At 38.3% G+C, this 20,491-nt stretch overlaps 1 protein-coding gene across 4 annotated transcripts in view; it reads right to left on the bottom strand.

Moving 5' to 3' along the window:
- The window catches only part of HIPK3 (homeodomain interacting protein kinase 3), a 69,017-nt gene extending 49,386 nt beyond the window's left edge, over window positions 1–19,631 (bottom strand). For 2 of the 4 annotated variants that reach the window (XM_081152844.1, XM_081152842.1), the window contains exons 1-2: window positions 19,073–19,631; window positions 682–1,777 (exon numbers count right to left, since the gene is read on the bottom strand). In XM_081152844.1, coding sequence (XP_081008970.1) covers window positions 682–1,775 — 1,094 coding nt within the window. In that variant the 5' untranslated portion in view covers window positions 1,776–1,777; window positions 19,073–19,631. Of the gene's footprint in view, window positions 1–681; window positions 1,778–18,303; window positions 18,671–19,072 lie in introns of those variants that run through there. The other 2 variants (XM_081152845.1, XM_081152843.1) reach the window with 1 other exon arrangement.
- Window positions 19,632–20,491: the final 860 nt, after the last annotated feature.

The following is a 20,491-nucleotide window of genomic DNA, read 5'->3' as shown; positions in this document are numbered from 1 at the left end:
TATTCTGAATCTTGGTGATCATGAGCTAACCCTTAAAACTATATACTGCACTAGAGGTGAGCATTTTATTAATCATAATGCTGTAGCACTTTATCAACATTTTCATGAAAATTACTTTCTTCTCTAAATTCCCCCCATAGCACTAAGATGAAAACAGCATATAGGTGGGAAAGAACATAATAAAACTTCTTATGAAAAGGTGGCCTGAACATTCATGGCAGCCATGGAAGTGTGTTTGAATCTTAATATTATTAATTAAAATAACTTTGAATTCTTATATATAACTTTTCTAAATGTTCAGTTAACACCTGATTATGTCTTTATTAAACTAGTCCTCTAAATGCTGAAATGCCCAAAGATATATACAAAAGGTACTATAAACTCTTCCCCAGCATATAAAACCTGTTTTCACCATTAATCACCAGTCATTCCTTCAGGTATTCTATTAACAATAAAAGTAACCAAAAGTCTTTGGCATTGAATAGTAAATATTACTATTCTGCCTGGGCAGATTTTATGCCTAAATTTTAAAAATCTTTTTAAAACCTCAAACCTAAACTGATCTTGTCTTGATTTATTTATCTGAAGCAGTCTGTTTTCATCTCACATACACACACAAAAGTACTTCAGTTAGCATAAATTCAACATTTATTTAATAACCAAAAAGTAACTGTCACCTACCTGTAGTACCGAGATTGTAGATATGTTGAACAAACAGTCTTTGATACATGACTGGCCGACCCAAAGTCTATTACTTTAACCCTGTAAGGCTGCCGAACAGGATCCACCAACATAATATTCTCTGGTTTGAGATCAGCATGAATTAAACCAAGACTTTTCAATTTTTTCAGTGCAGTGGCCACTTGTTGAAGAATGGGTCGAATGACTTTTAGTGGCAGGGGACTGAATTTATTTTGTTTCAGAAAGTCATACAAATTTTGTTCCAGCATCTCAAAGACTAAACAAGTATGGTTACGGTGCTGAAAGCATTCATAAGCTCGTACAAAATTATACTCATCAGCATTTTCAGTACTGAGTCTTGCTAATATGCTCACTTCTATTTGACCTTGACGTGCATAAGAAGGATGATTCTTCAAAATTTTGATTGCTACAATTTCATTTGTCCCTCTTTTCCAGCATTTGACTACCTGGCCAAAAGTGCCTCGACCAAGAAAATCAAGGACTTCGTAAGTATTTTTCATGGAGCATAAGACTTCATGCTGTACTAACTGATAGTCACCTTCTCCAGTGGTGCAATTCTGTTTTGTTCCTGTGGTAGTTGTCACAACTGTCACTGGATTCCCCATGTTGGTTTGCAACATTGCAGGAAGTATGGACAATTCATCGACAATCTGCATTGCGCTATGATTATCCAACTCCTCACTCTTGCGCTTCAATCCACATCGCTGAGGGCCTCCTAGGAAATGTAACCTATGTCTCCACGCCCCAATCTGAGGTGCCTCCACTTGAGCTTGCTGCGCCTGAGCTGCTATTACCTTTGTAGCACCCGCAGTGTTTTTTAAAACAACAGCACTTGTCTGCAACGAAAAGTTGTGTCCTCGAGGTCTGTTAAATGCTATCTTTGTCTGAAAAGCACTACCCTTTGTGAGAGGATGAGGATTTCCAACGTTTCTACCATTCACGTAGGTCCGTGGGTAGTTTCTTTCCTGGAATACACAACTGCTTGGCTCTACTTTGAGTTTCTTCACACTACAAAAGGCACTTGACTGAGTTTGATAAACATATGGTGGGTAGACCAAGACTTGTGAGGCCATACCTGCAAAAGAAAGAGCAAAACGACATATTAATTAAATCTCATGAAGAAAACTTTTAAGGGTCAAATCCATAATTCATAAAAATAATTCTAATTCCATGAAGATTTTTTCCCTTGGAGAAGATAAGCATTTTCAGTATCTCTACTTTAGTTAATGTTTCAGCTACTTTGAATGTTGCATAAAAGTCACTCCTATACCGGCACCCATAAAAATAGATTCAAAAAGACAGATAACAAAACTCACAGGTAAGAATTTCTAAGCCCTCGCCGGGTGGCTCAGTTGGTTAGAGTGCTGTGCTGTATACCAAAAGGTTGTGGGTTCAATTCCCGGTCAGGGCATATGGCCAGGTTGTGGGCTCCATCCCCTGCTAGAGGCAGCCAATCGCTGTTTCTCACATCAATATTTCTCTCTCTCCCCCTCTCCCTGCCTCTCTCTCTCTCAAATCAATGAAAATATACATTTTTAGCATTAAGTTATAACATAAGATACAAATATGAAAATATGATCAGCACTGAAGATTTATAAAGACCTACAAGAAGAAATAAGGATTATCACAGGGAATATTTTCACTCAACTAGAAATAAGCAAACAGCTACATTAATTCAAAGTAAAACTTTGATTCTATTTACATAAAAACCTTCATTCAGATTTCTTTTCTGTACACACCTATCAACTATGCTTCCAGGATATATTAAAAATAAGTAGACACAGGTGCAGTTCACTATCAAAAGTGAACATTTTACCATTCTTTAAAAGGAAACAGAATGGAACAGGAAATGAAAAATACAGATAAGATTGCTATATCAGGTAAAATGTACCAATGCTTCTTTAATCTGATGGCTTCAAAGCCAACAGAGCTAGAGGATCATGCTATGTGAAAAACGTAATGTTCACAACAGTTATAGGAGTAGTACTAAGTTTACTAATGAAAGGATGTGTTTTTTCAGTCAAATTACACAAGTATAAATTATAGACTATAATTGACTTCAGCATGCTATGATCAGCACCAGAAACAAAAAGACTGAAAAACATTGGGTAAAAATCAGTGAGAAGAAAACACCACTGTGAGTGCATGTGCACATGCTTCTTAATCTACTACCACTAGGTCCCCATCCTATTCTGGTCTTTACCTGGATTCAGTCATCTCTCAGAGCTGTCTCTTGAGTTTCCTCATCTAAATTAAACCCCAAGATCTGACCTGCCCATATCGACAAGGAGCTTTACACTCTATCCTCAAAATATCATTAATCTCCTTCTTTGATCTACTGTCTTGCTGATTACCTCCTACCACACAAACGCCCAATATTCTTTACTAAGTTCTAGTTTCTGTCCTTCTAGTAAAACAGATTCAAAATTAACACTTTTCTTATGTAATACAGAGGGTACTTTTAAAGATGCTTAGTAGCAAAAAGATCCAAAATTCTAAATCTGATTTCAGTGGCTCTCAATCTTTTTCCTGACACATCTCAGGTATGATGAACTATGAAGAAGTGAAGCACTTTATTTAGGGAGGTAATATTCAAGAGCAATACTACTGTCAGAGAAGTAACCCATGTTAGAGAAGGTGGTCTTCACCAAAGCATTTTATGTACATAGCAAATGAATAATTAATTCAATCATACCAGGAAAGGGCTTTTCACATCACCGCCATGACTTTTAACACTGCAGAATACCTTTTTGAACATAAAAGGGCCAACCTATTTCAAGTAGCTAAGGGAACCAAAGAGAAATTATGCTGTTCCTAAACTACTTTTGAATTCCTCACAAAGCCTATCAGAGTTAAATAAAAAAGCCTCAAACTATTCTATTGCCTCACATCTTTTCAAACTTATTTTTTATAGGAAACTACAACATCAGTTTTACCACAAATCTAATTTTTATACAAATGACTACATCTTAGTTTCACGAGGTCTGACAAAGAGATTTTAAAGAAAGTATAAAGAAGTTTTCATGGTATACCAATACTGTCTATAGTCTAGTTTCATGCAAATAATAATTATTCTAGTTTGGTTTATCCATAGAGTTAAAGATTTCGCTTTCATGAGTATACTTAGGAAGAAAAGGTTCCACTTCTCCCATTTTAAAAATATTCTCAGACACATGAATATCTTCAGGCACAAAGAATATTAAGACAACAATAAAGTTTCATTCAGAATCATTTTTATATTTGTACCTGGATATCAAAGCAGAACTTCACTTCTGTTTCAACTGAAAATATGTCAACATTTTATAGAGGCATAAAGGGACATTTTTCTTAAGAACTTTAAAACCGTTAAAATATCAAATACAAAGAAGAACAGTAAAAACACCACTATTTCAATTATACGGTGACTGATGAAAGCAATAAATTACACAACTAAGTATTTGTTATCATAATGCCAATTATGAACATTTTATCTCAGGTTATCTCAAATATATTTTAATTAAATTAATATCAATTTGTTGCATGTAGTTTCCAAAATCGAGTAACAGCCTCTGAAAGAATTATTGTCACATCACAAATTGAAACCGTTAGCTAAAAGCTGTATTTATCTAGGCTGAAGTTTAAACTTCTACTAATTGACTTAATTTTCAATTTATTTTTCAAATGATAAATGAGCTAGTAATCTATGAAAGTTATATACTAAATTCACTTTTTAAATGTCTTATAGCTATATCTACTGTGAATATTATCAAATAATGTTTTAATGTTGTTATTTTTTTTAAATCCTCACCCAAGGATATTTTTTCCATTGCTTTTCAGAGAGAGTGGAAGGGAGAAATAGAGAGAGAAACATCAATGTGAGAAAGACACATCAACTGGTTGCCTCCCACATGCACCCCCGAACCGGGGCCAGGGATGGAGCGTGCAACGGAGGTACATGCCTTTGCCTGGGATAGAATTCGGGCCCCTTCAGTCCGCGGGCCAACCCTCTAACCACTGAGCCAAACCAGTCAGGGCTTAATATTATTTTAATTCTACTTTTATCATACTTATCCCTGACAACACATGGCTGGCCTAGTTCTCGAAGAGTTACCAGTCTGAAGTTTAAATATTCAATCACTTGAAAGAAAACAAAGTTTAGGTTCCTCCGCTAGTACTCAAACTTTAATTTGTGACAACAAAACACACATGAACCTATCAGTGTTTTTTCTGATGGCAAAAAATGGACCATATTTTGTGGAAGAACTGCTAAACTGTTTTATGAATCATTTTCATTTGTAAATTCAAATTTTGGTGTACTATTTTTTTAAATAAGTCAATTTAGCTAAAATTTAATCACTCCTGCATATCTGTACACTTTAAGATGTACAAACTACAAAGGTAAAGCAGTTTATAACTCCTTTATATTTTGCATCTACTGAACAAACCTTTGTATTTTGTAGCTGCTTCACTAAGATATGGTTATCCACCTCACCCTACCCCATCCAAAAAGTTCTGCAAAGCTTTGCTTTAAAAAAAAAAAATCTTTCTCCAGTTAGTGATTTCTCAGATTTTATCATATAGTGACCACCTGTGAATTTATCATACGTTTACAATGCTATATTTGTCCCTCAACACATTTAAACAGTTTCACACCTACATGCTCTAATTATTCTCCAACTAAAATGCTAAAATGTCCTTCAAGATGATAAATACCAAGAAGGGGGGAAAATCTTCAATTATACATATTTCTCCCTTTCCATTCCAAAGACTTAAAAAAGAAAGAAATTGAGTATAAATATCTCATATCACAAAGCATACCCTGGTCAGCCTATACAGATGATTTATATTTTTTAACCCCTTTCAGTTTAAAATTACTGTTACATTTTTAACAAATCACAAACCTCTAAAATAAGAAATATTTTCTTTTTTAATTGCCAATAGTTTTTATTATATATAGAAGTAAAGTACTCAAAGCAAAGCACAAATTTACCACTATATAAAGTACAAAGTAAAATGTATAATATACTTAAATATATGAAATATGCAAATATGCTATCTAGATAGGTAGATAAATATATTTCTTTTCCTAAAAGCTTCAAATTACTTAAGATGCCTGATAGTTGGAAGAATCTCATTTTCTTCCTTTAAAAAAATATTTATAAGGTAGAGTTGGTAAGCTACCTGCTTCAGCTTCCGATTTGTCTTCTCTAATTAGAAAACTCTCCCTCAGGCCCCCCTGGAGTCCCCAGTACTGTTAACTCCAGCCCACGAGCACAATCTATTTTGCTTTATGGGGAATGGATCTCCTATAGCACAGGCATCCGAGTAAAAATTCCACAAGAAAGCTTTTCTTTTAACAAGATACAAACGGACAAATTCTAAGAGAAAAGATTGGAAATTCTGACTTATATGGAGAAGATGTTGGCAATACATATAACTGACAAAAGATCTAAAGAAACCACACTGCTTGGCAAAACTCAGTAGAAAAATGGGTAAATGATATAAGCAGGCAATTTACAAGAAAGGAAATACGGGCCAAAAGACTTATTAAAAGAAAATTCTCAGCCTCACTAGTAATAAAGAAAATAGTAATTAAAACTATAGTAAGATGGCATTTTAGACCCATCAGACTGACAAAAAGGGGGGTAATACCCGATGTTGAAGAGGAGCGAGGCAATGGAGACTCTTACGCACCAAGGTAAGCAGTACAAACACTGTAGAGAGCCAGTCTGGGAACTGCCATAATCTAGCAGTTCTCCTCTCAGGGACACTTTCTGCCTAGACACTCTCGCACATAGGTACAACAGAACAGGTAAAATAATGTTCACTGCTACATCGTATGTAGTTACAAAATTTTGAAATAACCTAACTGTCACAAAAGGAATGGGTAAGTTGCGGCTTTTTCACACAACACACACAATACAACTGTTTTAATACCACAATCATCATATATTTATTTATGTACCACAAAAAAGAAAAACTAAAAAAACCACCAATTGTAAGGGCAAAACATGGATTTAAAAATGTATCACAATTTCAAAGCAGTTAAAATGTGGGAAAAGCTGTGCATGTTAGAATTAATCATGTGCAGCAATATGAATTAACTAAAATGACACATATCAACATGGATAAATCTCAAAACAACTATGTAGGAAAAAAATAAGTTCAGAAGAACATCTATCATTTTTTATAAAATTAACAGCAGGCAAATCTATACTGTGCTTTTAGATATAGTGTGTGGTAAGGTATAAAAACATGCTTAGAAATTATAAAAATGCCAGAAAGAAAGAGAAAAAGAGACTTCAATGATATGTACTCTTATTTTGCACCCACCATGGCAGTTGCACAAAAATTACTTCTATTACTCTATACTTCCGTAGCCAAAATTTACATTATTTTTAAATGAAGGGGGGGAATCTACCAGATAATGGAACCACCTCTTTAATTGTATTTTTTAAATTTCAAAAATATAACGAACCATTTTAGATATTTTATTAGCATACTCAATTAGCCATACCCTATTTCATTCCATTTTTATTTCAATTTTTAAAATTTTCTTTCAGTTCAAATCAAGTAAAGACATTTAGGAGCAGGAAGAATTTAGCAATAAACAAACATTTTTTTTAATCAATGAGCTCTCAGCAAGAGGCAAAGATACGTACATATATTAAGTACATCACTAATGAGGGAAGTAACATAAGGTTGCAGGTAGCAAAGAAAAGGGGATGATTCACATATGCCCTAAAAGACACAAAAGGATTCAGTAAGAAGTTAACCTATAAGCTAAATTTGGAAGGTAGTGGGAAGAAGCCTGCTATATGCAGGAGAGTATATTCCATGCAGTACAAACCAATAGCGTATGTAAGGGCAGAGTCTAATGAAAAATACAGCGTACTGGCTACAACAGGGCCCACAAATTATGGTTGGCCAAATCTGACGCAGACTATTTTTATATGGCGCACAAGCTAAGAATGGTTTTTACATTTTTTAAGGGTTGTTTTAAAAAAAAAGTATATAACAGAGACCACATGTGGCTTGCAAAGCCTAAATTATTTGCTATCTAGCCCTGTAAGAAAGCTTGTCAATATCCACACTAGAACAAAACTTGCCAGTGGAGGGGCCAGCTAGAGAAAAAGATGATCCTTGAGAAGACAGACAACCTTTAAAAGACAGATCGTAAAGAACCCTGTCTTCCACGCTAAGGAGTCATAGGGGATGGGATGCCTCTGAAGGGTTTTAAACTAAAAAACAGAATCTTGTCTGTATTTTAAAAAGGTTACTCAGGCAAATCTGTGAAGGATAAACTGGAAGGAACAACAATGGAAACAGACGACTACTGTAATAGTCTGGGTAACAGCTGATGAGAGCCCCAGCAAAGACATACTAAGGGAAGGAGATAGAAAGTGCTGATCACCAGCGGGTAGGTTGAGGGAAGAACCACAGAACTTGGTGAGGGATGAAGGAAGGAAGGAATTGACACAACCATGTTTTGGGCTTGAAACCCTAATCACCAAACAATAATAGAAAATGTTTCTGTAAAAAACGGGAGGAGAATTTAGAGGAAAATCTGACCTCAATTTTAGACATGCTGAGTTAGAGGTGCCTTGTGACTTAGCCTGAGTACCCTTAAATGTAGAATCTTAAAGAAAGGCCTGTATTCAGGGAAGTTATCCCAGAGGGCAGGAGTGAGGGATCTGGGGAATAAGTCAGGAAAAAGAAAAAAAACAAGTAATAAATGTAAAGGAATGAATGAATTAGAAATTCACCACTTGGCAACAATCATAACTGATTGAAACAAGAACGATCAATGGATGCAAAAACTAATGGGTGGAAGTTTGAATAACAAAGCTTGTTGGGGGACAATTCACTTCGAGTCTCTCATGCTTCTCCATGTCTTACAAGCAGGGACACTGCCTTTGTTCTGGAGTCTCTTCTGAAGGATATTTGTATACTGAACAGCCTTGGAAGTAGAAATAGTGTTTTCCTCCTGAGCAAAGGGCAGGTTGTTTAATGTCCAGTATGATAAAGATAATGACTCCCTCTTGGGCAAATGTCAGGCAGGCTTACTTGCCCCTTATATAAGATTCCAGTTTCCTAAGCCTGGGTTCCTCTCCTATAATATGACTCCTTTTGTGCAGGAGTCACCTGGTCCTGCTCACATAACCTTATGAGAACAGAGCTGGGGAACCAGGCAAATACTGACAGACAGACTACTGCTATCACCATGAGTAAGAAGGTCCCTTATCTCTGACCCCCCCAAAAAAAAGTCCTTTATCTCCTATCTTCAGCCAGCATCCATGGCTAATTTGTTATCTTGCAAGACCCTTCAGTTCTTGACATTTACACAGCTTCAAAGTACATCCCCATATAGTATGTATTAATCAAAAGGAAGAAACCAACAGATGCCGCCTTAACCAAATGATCGGTGTTAACATCAGGTGCCTCCTGATATGAGAACTAGCAGGAATACTCTTCATTGTGATATTTCCAAGCACAAGAAAAGAAAACAAACAAATCCAAATTGAGGGTCATTCTACAAAAAAAAAAAAGTGCTGTTCGTCAAAATGTCAATGTCAGGAAACAACACAAAGACTGAGACACTTTTCAGATTACAAAAAACTAAAGAGACATAAAAACTTTTAGGAAAAAATTGGGTGAAACGATATCATGTCTGCAACTTACTCTCAAAAAGTTCAAGGGGCCCAGCCAGGCGTGGCTCAGCGGTTGAGCGTCGACCTAGGATCTAGGCGATCGGGGTTCGATTTCCGGTCAGGGCACATGCCCGGGTTGTGGGCTCAATCAATGACTCTCTCATCATTGATGTTTCTATCTCTGTCTCTCTCCCTTTCCTTTCCTCTCTCTGAAATCAATAAAGATATTAAAAAAAAAAAAAAAAAAAGTTCAAGGGGAAAAAGTAATACAATATAAAGAAAAAAGGTAAGTGCAAATGGGGTAAACTGTTAACATTTAAAGAATTTAGATTAAAGATAAAAAAGAATTCTTTGTACTATTTTGGTAACTTTTCTGTAGGTCTGAACTTTTGTCAAGTGATAAACAACAACAAAAGAATATGAGTGACAGGCATTAAACAATGTTTTTCTTGCACAAGACTGATCTCCAAGGGTTACACATTTGGGAATGAACTGCTGAGTATCTTAGACATGGCCCAGATCACCTAAAATCTAGAATGACCTGGCATACAATGAGTCCCTAGGATCATCTGCCAGCATTAATTAAAAAGTATTCATAAGCAGTGAAAGAAAATCTTTTCATTTAAAAGTATTACTTAATTCACAGTAGTTTTTAGAACTTTTAGTTATTATGTAATTTCTTCAATCAATAGAGACTAAAATTAGAATTTCACTATGTGGTCCAATAACTTTGACAATAAAAAGGCCTTTTCATTCTTGAAAAGAGAGAAAACCCCAGTACTAGTCTATACAGGGCTCTACAATAGAAATTAGAAAATGGAACTACATACCTAGTAAAAAGTAGTTTCTAGTCGAATTATTTTATTTCTAAATTTCTTTGTAATTTAAGTGCATATTTGTAAAAGACAATAACATGTCTTCTTAGAACTAAAAGATAGAATACATGAGAAAATAAGTTTTTAGTGTGAAAAGTAAATGAGTTTAACTCTTCACTGGCCATTTAAATCTCATTATTTTAAATGCCTATACCACTGACAGGTTGTTTTACCAGTATTCTATCCAGGAAATTACTTATACTAATACATTTCACATAAGAAACATTTTCACATAAATGAACCACCACATGCTGTAAAACTACATAAAATAAAACTGTCAATAAATAAATAAATAAAAATAAACCTGCAATCTGAGATGTCCACAAAACATTTATTTGAAAACACTAAAGTCTTGGGTATTTTCCAGCAGTATTGTGAACAAAGCATCTAGGGAATGTGTCGACTATAACACAAAATCAGCATGTTGAATAACAAGCTTCATCTGACTTAGCAAAAAATTCCAACTTTTGGAACAGAAAATGACCTGTTGGACATTTCAAAGCTGCTAGAAATCACCCTGCCAATATAAATCTTTATTTTAGAAAGGCTAGGAGTTAACTTAAAATAGTATTTAAGGACTATTCTTACTAAAGCATGTAATTCTCTAGATTTTTTCAAGCTATATAAATATCAAAACTCGGAAATGGAAATACTGACTGAAAAGCTGACAAAAAATATAAAGTTCACCTGAAGGACTCTCTTTCTTGAAGTAAACTTTAAACTTAACAATTCAAATCTGGTTTATAAAACTTAAGTACAAAAGAACATTTTGTTTCAATTCATCATACAATATTTATGGATACCAATTATTTAAACAGGAGGGGGAAAAACATGAGCATGACTGCTTTGAGACATTTCAAATAAAATAGGAAAGGGATGTTGCTTTCCTTGAAAGAGTAATGAAAACACTATGTGTACTGGTAGAAGTTCTGCTCAGAGGTAGAGGGTTGGAAATCTGGAGGAAGTTCATGCCTACTGACCTCTATGTGGGAAACAGACTCATCTGCTACAAGTAAAAGAGGTGAGGGGTAGAGTAGGTTTGGAGAAGTCAAATGTGTATATGACACATTCACAAGTGCCTGCCTGGTCAGGTACCTGTCAAGCTACTCAATAAAGATGCTATAGTTTGATTAAGGGATATAGGTAGAATACAACATGCCTGTATTTGATTACTTTTATAATAATAATATATTTGATTTCCCAGTGTCTATTAGGCACTTTAGGGATATAGAAATCTTTAAGACATCGTTTCTCACCTGAAGAAACAGTCCAGATACTATTTTATTTTCTTAAATGTAACCTTTCCCTAAAATGTAATACTGTTACCTTCTAATAGGTTATAAATTGAGGTATTTCATTTTCTTCCAATCAGAGTAAAGGGAAACAATTTCAAGATAAATACAACTTTAGATGTGAGATGCTTTAAAGAGATTCTGCAGGTTACAGAGTAACCACTAGAAACCCATTCAGAAATGCCATGCTAGGCTTTTAGACAAGGCAATTTACAAGGCAAACATTTCAACTATTTTCTACTCAAAAGCTATTGGTAAACTAATTGTGTTGCAGTCCTTAACACCCTAAATAAGTTTCCATAACAGAATTCTATTTTAAATATACATGTACAAAACATGAAAATGTAAACAAATTGTCAAATTTCATTTACAAATATATCATACACAATTATAAGGGGAACACAATATACAATACTTGCCCTTTGTATACCTCTGCTTTAAGAACCCCAAGTTAATGTACTTCTGATTTACATATATTAAATATACAAACAGTATCCCTTTTGTTTATTGCTTTCAAATAAGTGACAGCTAGCAATTTCAGTATTCTTTTTTTTTTTTTAAATATATCTTTATTGATTTCAGAGAGAGGAAAGGAGAGGGAGAGAGAGAGATAGAAACATCAATGATGAGTCACTGATTGAGCCCACAACCCGGGCATGTGCCCTGACCAGGAATCGAACCCCAATTGCCTGGATCCTAGGTCGATGCTCAACCGCTGAGCCACGCCCGGCCGGGCAATAATATAGTTTTAGAAAGGCAAACCTATTAGAATTTTCTCAGGCAATGCAAGATTTATGCCCAGAAGGAAAACAAGAGAACTGAATTATGAACTATATATGAGAAATATGACCTTTCCCTTATTTTTTTAAATTTTCATTTATTGATTTTTAGAGAGAGAAAAAGGAAGGGAGGTAGGGGGACAGGCAGGGATGGAGACAGGGAGAGGGGGAGATGGGGAGGGAGGGAAGGAGGGAGAGAAGAGAGAGAGGGAAACATCAATTTGTTGTTCTACTTATTTATGCATTGACTGGCTGATTCTTGTATGTGCCCTGACTGGAGAACCCAAGACACCTTGGTGTATAAGAACAATGCTCTAATCAACTGAGCTACCTGCCCAGGGTGATCTTCACCTTGATTTAAATTAATATACAGCATGTCTTTATAAGGTGACTGTACTATTAAACTGGTTAGACTTGATGGAAAGGCTTATTACCAAAATAAAATTCATAGAATTTTTGTTCATATTTTTAAATGATTTTTTGGCCCTAGCCAGTTTTCGATTCCAGCCAAGGGCATGCACCTCAGTTGTAGGCTAGATGCCTGGCCCAGGTCAGGGCTTGTTCGGGTCTCCCTCTCCCTCTCCCTCTCCAACCCCCTCCCCCCACACCCCCTCCCCTGCTTCCACTCTCTGAAAAGCAATGGAAAAAATATCTTCAGGTGAGGATTAAAAATAAATAAATAAAAATAATGATTTTTGGCTTTGTGGTAAGAGTAGTGAACATTAACACACAACTTTAAGAAACTGAACTATTCCTGGTAATTTAAATATCTTACATTTAACAAAATGAAATGAACAGTCTTAAGAAACATGATTGTGCTATATTTAAATCAGTTTTTTTCAGGCAGTGTTTTCCAACTCATGCACACATAGGAATGTAAAAGAAAATTTACAGTACTTAGCTAATTTCACTTACTATTTGCTCAAAGCAGGGATCATGTCTTAACTCTCTTCATTCATAGCACAGAACTTTGTACTTAGTGGACACTCAAATATGTACTAGATAAAATAGTTTTCATATGAATATTTTATCATTGTTTTACCTGACGTTAAAAAAAGTTTTCATTTGTAGTCAGTTTGTGTCCCAGCTATAAAAAAAAAATTTAAAGTATGTTCAACAGATTAAAACTCTAATATTTTTTAACCCAATACTATTCTTATCTAACTAAAATAAACAAAACTACAGCCTTGGCCTGTGTAGTTCAGTTGGTAGGAATGTTGTAGGGTTCGATTCCAGGTCAGGGCACATACCCAGGTTGCACGTTTGATCCCCAGTTGGGGCATGTATGGGAGGCAACTGATCCATGTTTCTCTCTCTCCCCCCTGTCCTCTCTCTCTAAAATCAATAAAAACATATCCTCGGGCAAGGATTAAAAAGTAAATAAACGATACTAAACTACAACTAATATACTGCAGGGATACTTGTACCTTCATTGAAACTGATTATAAGTTGGCCCAAAACATGTTTTTGTCTTGCTTTGAGAATGTAGTGAAGCATAGCATCATAACCTGTAATTTTCATTTTGTCACTGTACCCTATTTAATCTCAATAGAAATTGTAACAAATTACATATTTAAGTCCTCAAAAGTATTAATTTAAGTTATACGTTAGAAGAAATGTCTCTAGAAAGTCAGGTTCAATTTTCAATATGTTATCACTTTATCCAACTTATTAACTATTTAAGACTGTAGCATAATATATCTAAAGTCGTATAGTTTACCCAACCTACAAGACTCTCATTGTATTATTAAACAGATAACACAGTCAAAATACATGCAAATAATTTTCAGGCCTTTAAATAACTGCTTTCTAGGATAGGAAACATTTTCTAAGCAAGTTACTTTCTACAAATGTTTCATTCAAAGTTTGCTATTCTTTTTTTCAAAAACCGTAAAACAGTTTTTAATTTATGGATAATATGCAACTAAGTAGGGGAGAGTTAAAGAATTTGAAGTTAATATAAGTGTTTTGTAGTAAGTCAAATATTTTTTTTTAAAATTCTAACTGGAATAATTGGCTAGTCTAATACAGCCAAGTTTCACATTGTTTTTATCAAATCCTAAACACAAATTTCTTGGTAAGCCATATGTAGTCAAATATAATTCATAATAAATGGCTATACAAAATTTTAAAGGGGGAGTGAGTGATTCATATTATGTTTCACGTTATTTCAATATCTTCAATAATTTTTTCGTATTAGAAAAGATGCTTTAGCATTCACAATTATGCAAAATAAAGAAGAATTTATCCGACCACCCCTGTCAATCCTTTATTTTCAAGGTGACCAAGAGCTATACCCTAAAAGATCTATCTTTCATAATTTAGGTCCCTACCTTAAGAAAAAAGTATAGCTCAAAGTACTACATTTCCCTTCATTATTACGCTCTAAATCTCCACTCCTTTTAGATGTAACCTTTTTGTTTTTAAAAAAATGCCAAAGCAGCAAAGAAAATACAACATAAAAAGTGTATCTGGAAACCTAATCTTTAGAAGAAATGTTTATCTCAGAAGGTAAAAATGGACTGTGTGACTGATATCAGAGAAGTCAGGGTTTTAATTCAGTTTGAAAAACCTGGACTCATACATTATGTGCATCTTAGTTTTATTATTAAGGATCTCCATAGACAAAAAAAGAGTATTCCTATAAATCAAACTCTTTTTAATAGCAATAATATGTTCTATGCTCTTCACACTTCTGATTTCAAGTCAGGCCTATACCTTTTACTTGGATAAAAAGTTTATATTCCCTAAATTCTACATTAAGGGAAAAAGTCTTTTAGATTGAAAAACAAAAGACACAAAGAGGAAGGGGACAGGATTTTTAAAAATGGGGGGAGGATGATAAACACATACTATTTCACAAGAAGGATCACTTAGCACGTGTCATAGTATATTTTCTTTTTTTAAATCCTCATCTGAGGATATGTGTGTGTTTTTTATCATTTTGTATGTGTTTTAATTGATTTTAGAGAGAGAGGAGGGGAGAGGAGAGAGAAAGATCGATCTGTGGCCTCCCATGGGTGCCCCAAGTGGGTATCGAGTCCACCACTTTTTGGTGTACTGGAGGATGCTCCAACCAGCTGAGCCACCTGGCCAGGGTGTCACAGCATATTCTTAATCTTTCCCCCAAGCTACCACAATATTTAATTGACTATAACTAAGTGAACTTTGGTCTCTAGCAACTTCAACAATTAAGTCAAAACAGATTTCTAAGCCTCTCAAATCTAACCATACCAATCTCTTCCCCCCACTATGGCCCAGCTGCCTTCCGTGCCCGCTACCTCCCCTCTCACTCTCTCACAGGAAGAAAAAAACTCTCACTGTTAGAAAATTAGAGAAATTGCTTGGGTCAAAGTAACAAAATACATTTAAGGTAAAAAAGCAATACAGCTCGGCCATACGTGACTCAGCGGTTGAGCATAAACCTAGGATCCAGGAGATCGAGGTTCGATTCCTAGTCAGGGCACAGGCCGGTGTTGCAGGCTCCATCCCCAGTCCGGGGCGTACAGGAGGCAGCCGATCAATGACAACTCTCTCATCATAGATGTTTCTATGTTTCTACCTCTCTCTCTCCTTCTCCTTTCCTCTCTCTGAAATCAAAGATATTAAAAAAAAAAAAAAAAGCAATACAATATACTGGTGATTTCTCCATTTTAACCAAGTTCTAGTAGTTTGTCTAGAAGTAACTTCCAAGTTAAATATACCACATTAGAAGTCTCAACTTCACACAGCAGGAAATTAGGACAGCTGCAAACCCAGAAATTTTACACGAACATTTCTTTTAGCAGCAACAATATAATTATATAGCAAGTTATTTTGTGTGCTCCAATAGTTAAGAGGCAAGAAAAACTATAGAGAGGTATTTTAAATATGGAGAATTTCAAAGTTCCTTAGAATAAACACCCTTAAATCTAAATATTGCTATCTACAAACTCAAATGTAAAGTTGCAATGGAACAACACTTTTTATGCCTTTGAATTAACCACCAATAATGCAATTCTAACCTACCATATATCATCACCCTTAGTGAATTGCTGGATTGAGAAGAGCATATTAAGAAAATTAACTCCCTTTACCTTGCAAAATTAAGTTAACTTCAAAAGTTACCAAAGTAAGTCATCTAACATTCAAATGGAAAATAACATGCAAACAAGCATCCCATTTAATGGGTGGGAAACAGTATTTCAGCATTCTGAAATTTACAATTGCCCCATACTCACTTCCATATATAGTGTATCCACACACCCCCCGCCCAAAAAATGTATATCCACACATTTTGAATAATCACAATGCCAGTGTTTATTAAAATACATTTCATATTCAAAATTGAGCATTGGCTGTTAGTGTATACATTTTTTTGGGACACCCTGTCTGTGCTTTCAGTGTTCATGTATGAAATTTTAAAAACAAAAGCTGAATAAAGAAGTTCATTTGACAACTGTTGCTATTTTAAGTTGCAAGGGGGCTTTCAATTCCTTGCATTAAACAAATTCCTATATGCCCTGCCATACTAGCTACAGCAACCTAACTCTGTAATTTGCATCTTATTTATGGTATCCCAAGACAGAACCTCCAAAAAATTAAAATAGTATGGTCTGAAGCTTCGTTTCAAGCATGTTTACAAGAAGAATTATCTCATAAAAACCATCCACTTTTATGTGACTCTAAAACTCCATGCCTAGAAGCCAATGACTGGTTTATAAGCAAGATAATGACTAGTTCAATGGAAAAGGTATTATGACAATAAACTAAGACTGGCTCACCATGTTATGATCTGCTTGCCTAATATGTATGTTTAGCTACTGTAGTCAGCAATGTCCAAATATAAAATTGAAACATTTAATGGCTGGTTCTGTTCTAGATTTCAAGCTTGTCTTACCTTTTTAAAACGAGGTTTTAATCTAAGAATTTTTTTTTTAGAAAATATTTTCCCTAGAGTAGAAAAAAAATTAACAAATTGTTATTCAATTTTCCTATAATGACAAAAAATGAAATATCCAAAATCTCAACTATTTCAACACACCTCTACCTTAACACAATTAAAAACAAGTAAGTTTCAAAAATAAAAATAATCCTCAAAAAGGTTAAACATTATATTCCAAAAATAAGAAGCTCCCCAAAATTTATGAATGCACCCATCAATATACCAAGAAATGCCTTGTTGATTTAAAAGTAAAGAACTTTATTTGGTTGGTTACATTTCAATTACTGTTAAGTGGCATGAAGGCATAAGGTACAAACAAAACTATAAAAATTATTTTTTTTAAAAGGGTCAGTCATATTTTGCTTACTTAAATACTGTTTAATCATGACCTATCAAAACCTTATCGTGGCTCATTGTATAAAATTAGCACTGCGCTTGCAAACATAAGCAGAATCTAGACTTATCAAACATATGGTGAGGCTCGCCCAGCTTCTGAAAAATTAAACGAGAATGCAGGATTAAACTGTTTCAGTTGGGAACAAACAAAACCCACCCATCCCGCTCAAAAGTTTTCTTCAAAAATATGATCAAAGGGGGAATCTCTTACAATTTTAAAGCGCCCAGCAATTAAAACTTTAAAAAAAAAAAATTGAAAGGGTTCCACTTCAGAAGCTACATAGAACAAGCAAACACCTAAAAATTTTTCAGAAGCTAATTCAGCCGATCTTCAAACTACTAGAAGGCACACACACATAAGCACAGGCTGGTTTACCAGCTTACTTTCCCGGCCCTGTCTCAGAGAGACATCCAAGTTGACAAAAGAATTAACCATAAGATTTCCCTGTAAACTGGACGATAATCTGAAAAACCTCACTGTTGCTAATAGAAGCTCTTTATAATTAGAAGCAGGGAACTGACAGGTGGGAAAATAAATTCTAACCAGGGCAGCAAGAGGTTGTGAAAACACGGTTCAAGGACTGAACATGTTATGACTACTCTGTAACAGGTCCAAGGTAATTTACACACACACACACCCTTCAGAGCAATTACTCAAGCAGAAATAAGGCTGGAAAACAACAGGCTTCGCTGAGAACCACATACCATTTTAAAACAGCCTTCTCCCTCCCGGCGGGAAAACAGACATTCTCATCCCAAGTCCTCCCGCGACTGCTCCCAGCGCCGCGAAGGGACGCGGGCGGCCGCCGCCGTAACGAGAAGCCGGCAACAGCCCCGCCGCGCGGCCGCCACGCCTTCCTCGGGCCGCGGCGGGGGACGCGGAGCGGCGGATCACATTTCTCCTCCCCAACAATCACACGCACTCACGTCCCCGGAGCTGACACCCTCCAAACCCGCCGCTCGGCGACGCTGGTGACTGGGCCACAAAGCCAGGGACGCAGCCATCGGCCGGGGCGCTCGAGTGGCGTGCGTGCGCGTGTTTGTGTTTGTTCCCCTTAATGAAAGACAAGAGGTATCCGTAGTGACGGCCTAGGGCTGCGGTGGGGGGAAGAGACACCCTGTGAGACTAAACAAAACTTCGGTTGCCGGGAAGTGCCGTTGCGCAACCTTGGCAAGGGGAGGCTCGGCCCAAGCGCGGCTTCCCGGAGGCTGCGCCACCGCGCGCGGAAACCACGCGCGGCCCCCTGGCCCCGCGACCTCCGGCCTCGGGCGGCCCCCGCCTCGGGGGAGACGCCTGGACCCGCGGGGGCCGGGCGGGAACGGGCAGCACCAGAGCGCAAGGGATGCAGATGGGGTGCAGAACGCGCGCCGGGCGCGCGCCGATCCGGGGGTGTCGGGCCCGGCGGGGTTCCCGCTGAGGGGCCCCCGGCCCCGCGAATGAGCTAGCCCCCCACACCTCGCCCTGCTCCCTTACCTTCCTAGAGGCCTGCGCTCTCCCCTCTTCGGGCGGCCGCAGCCCTGAGCATGTCCGGGGTGGGGTGCGGGGCCGTGCCGGGGACAGGGAGCCAGGCGCTTCAGCAGGCGGCACCACCCAGCCCGGGCTCAGCCCCTCTCCGCGGCCGCTGCCATCTTGTCCTGGCGGCTGAGAGGAAACGGCGAAACACCCTCCCTCGACCACTGCTGCTGCTGCTCTGGCTGCTGAGCGCCGGGCCCGTCTCCCTCATCTTCTTCCCGGGGATTTGGGGTGGGGTCGGCTTGGCTGGGTTTGGCTGGGGCGAGGGGTGGCGAGAGGCCGGCCGGTCGGCCTCCGACTGCTGGGGCCTACGGGAGGCGCCGGGTGCGGGGCCCGCGGCGGGTGGGGCCCATTCCTGACGCCGCTGCCGAGAGGCGGGGAAGGAGGGCAGCGGGGAGAGGCGAAGACGGCGGGACCGCCGCTCGGTCTCCTCAGGTCGCCGCGCCGCCGGCAGTCGTCACCCGGGCAGCTGCAGCCGGCCGCCCCAGTCTCCGGCCCCTCCTCCGCGCCCGCCGGCCGCGGCCGCCTCCGCAGCGCCACCGCCCGCCCGGCCGCGCTGCGCGCTGAGCCCGGGCGGCCCGCTCGGCGGCGGCCGCGGCGCCTCGGCGAAGCCCCTCCCCGGGCCCGCCCGCGGCCGCGCCCTGGTGGAGCCGACGCGGACTCCCGCACGGCAGCCGCCCGCACAAGGGGCATCCGTCAGCTGTCCCGAACCTCCCTTTCCCTAGGCCCAGTCCGCCAAAAATATGTTTTTAAAAAGATCCTAACCCCCCAAGAAAGGATGAAAATGCGGAAGCAGGATTTCCACAGGCCCTTCGAGATCCTGTAATCATAGTTTCCCCTTCCACCCCTTTAGGATCTGTTTTTTGGCGTTGGGTTTTTTATGTGTTTTGTGTGTGTGTGTTTTTCATTTTTTAAGGCCCCAAAATAAGGAAAGGGGAAATGCTTAGTCAAGTGAACAATCCCAATCTAACATAGGTCCTCCCGGCTTCCCCATCCCAGAGTGTCAAGAAAATTGTACAGTCAGGTTAAAGAACAGGGGAAAGGCCCTCTTGGAATTTTTCAAAGAGCATCTCCAGTATCCAAACGGCAGTAAATGTGACGTTCACCCGCCTCTGCGTCGGCCTTCTCCATCCAGTTGTCAACTCCACTCCCAGAGATTGGTAACCTCCCTCCCGGAGCCTGGGAAATCAACAGAATGGCCCATCTCGAGCAACGTAATTATGGAACTGTAGAATTTTAGAGATGAAGGAACCTGAGAGCTTTTCCGTCCAAACTCAGGCTAGGACGGGTTCGAGGACGCGTAGGTGACCTGCCCAAGGTTACTCAGCAAAGCCCTGGGCCGCACTCCCTTTCCCTGTCCTGAGGTCGACTGGCCTCCTA

Source organism: Miniopterus schreibersii, assembly GCF_964146895.1.
Source record: "Miniopterus schreibersii genome assembly, chromosome: 12".
Lineage (NCBI taxonomy): Eukaryota > Metazoa > Chordata > Mammalia > Chiroptera > Miniopteridae > Miniopterus > Miniopterus schreibersii.
The sequence above is the reverse complement of the archived record's forward strand: the minus strand, read 5'-3'. Positions and strand labels throughout refer to the sequence as shown.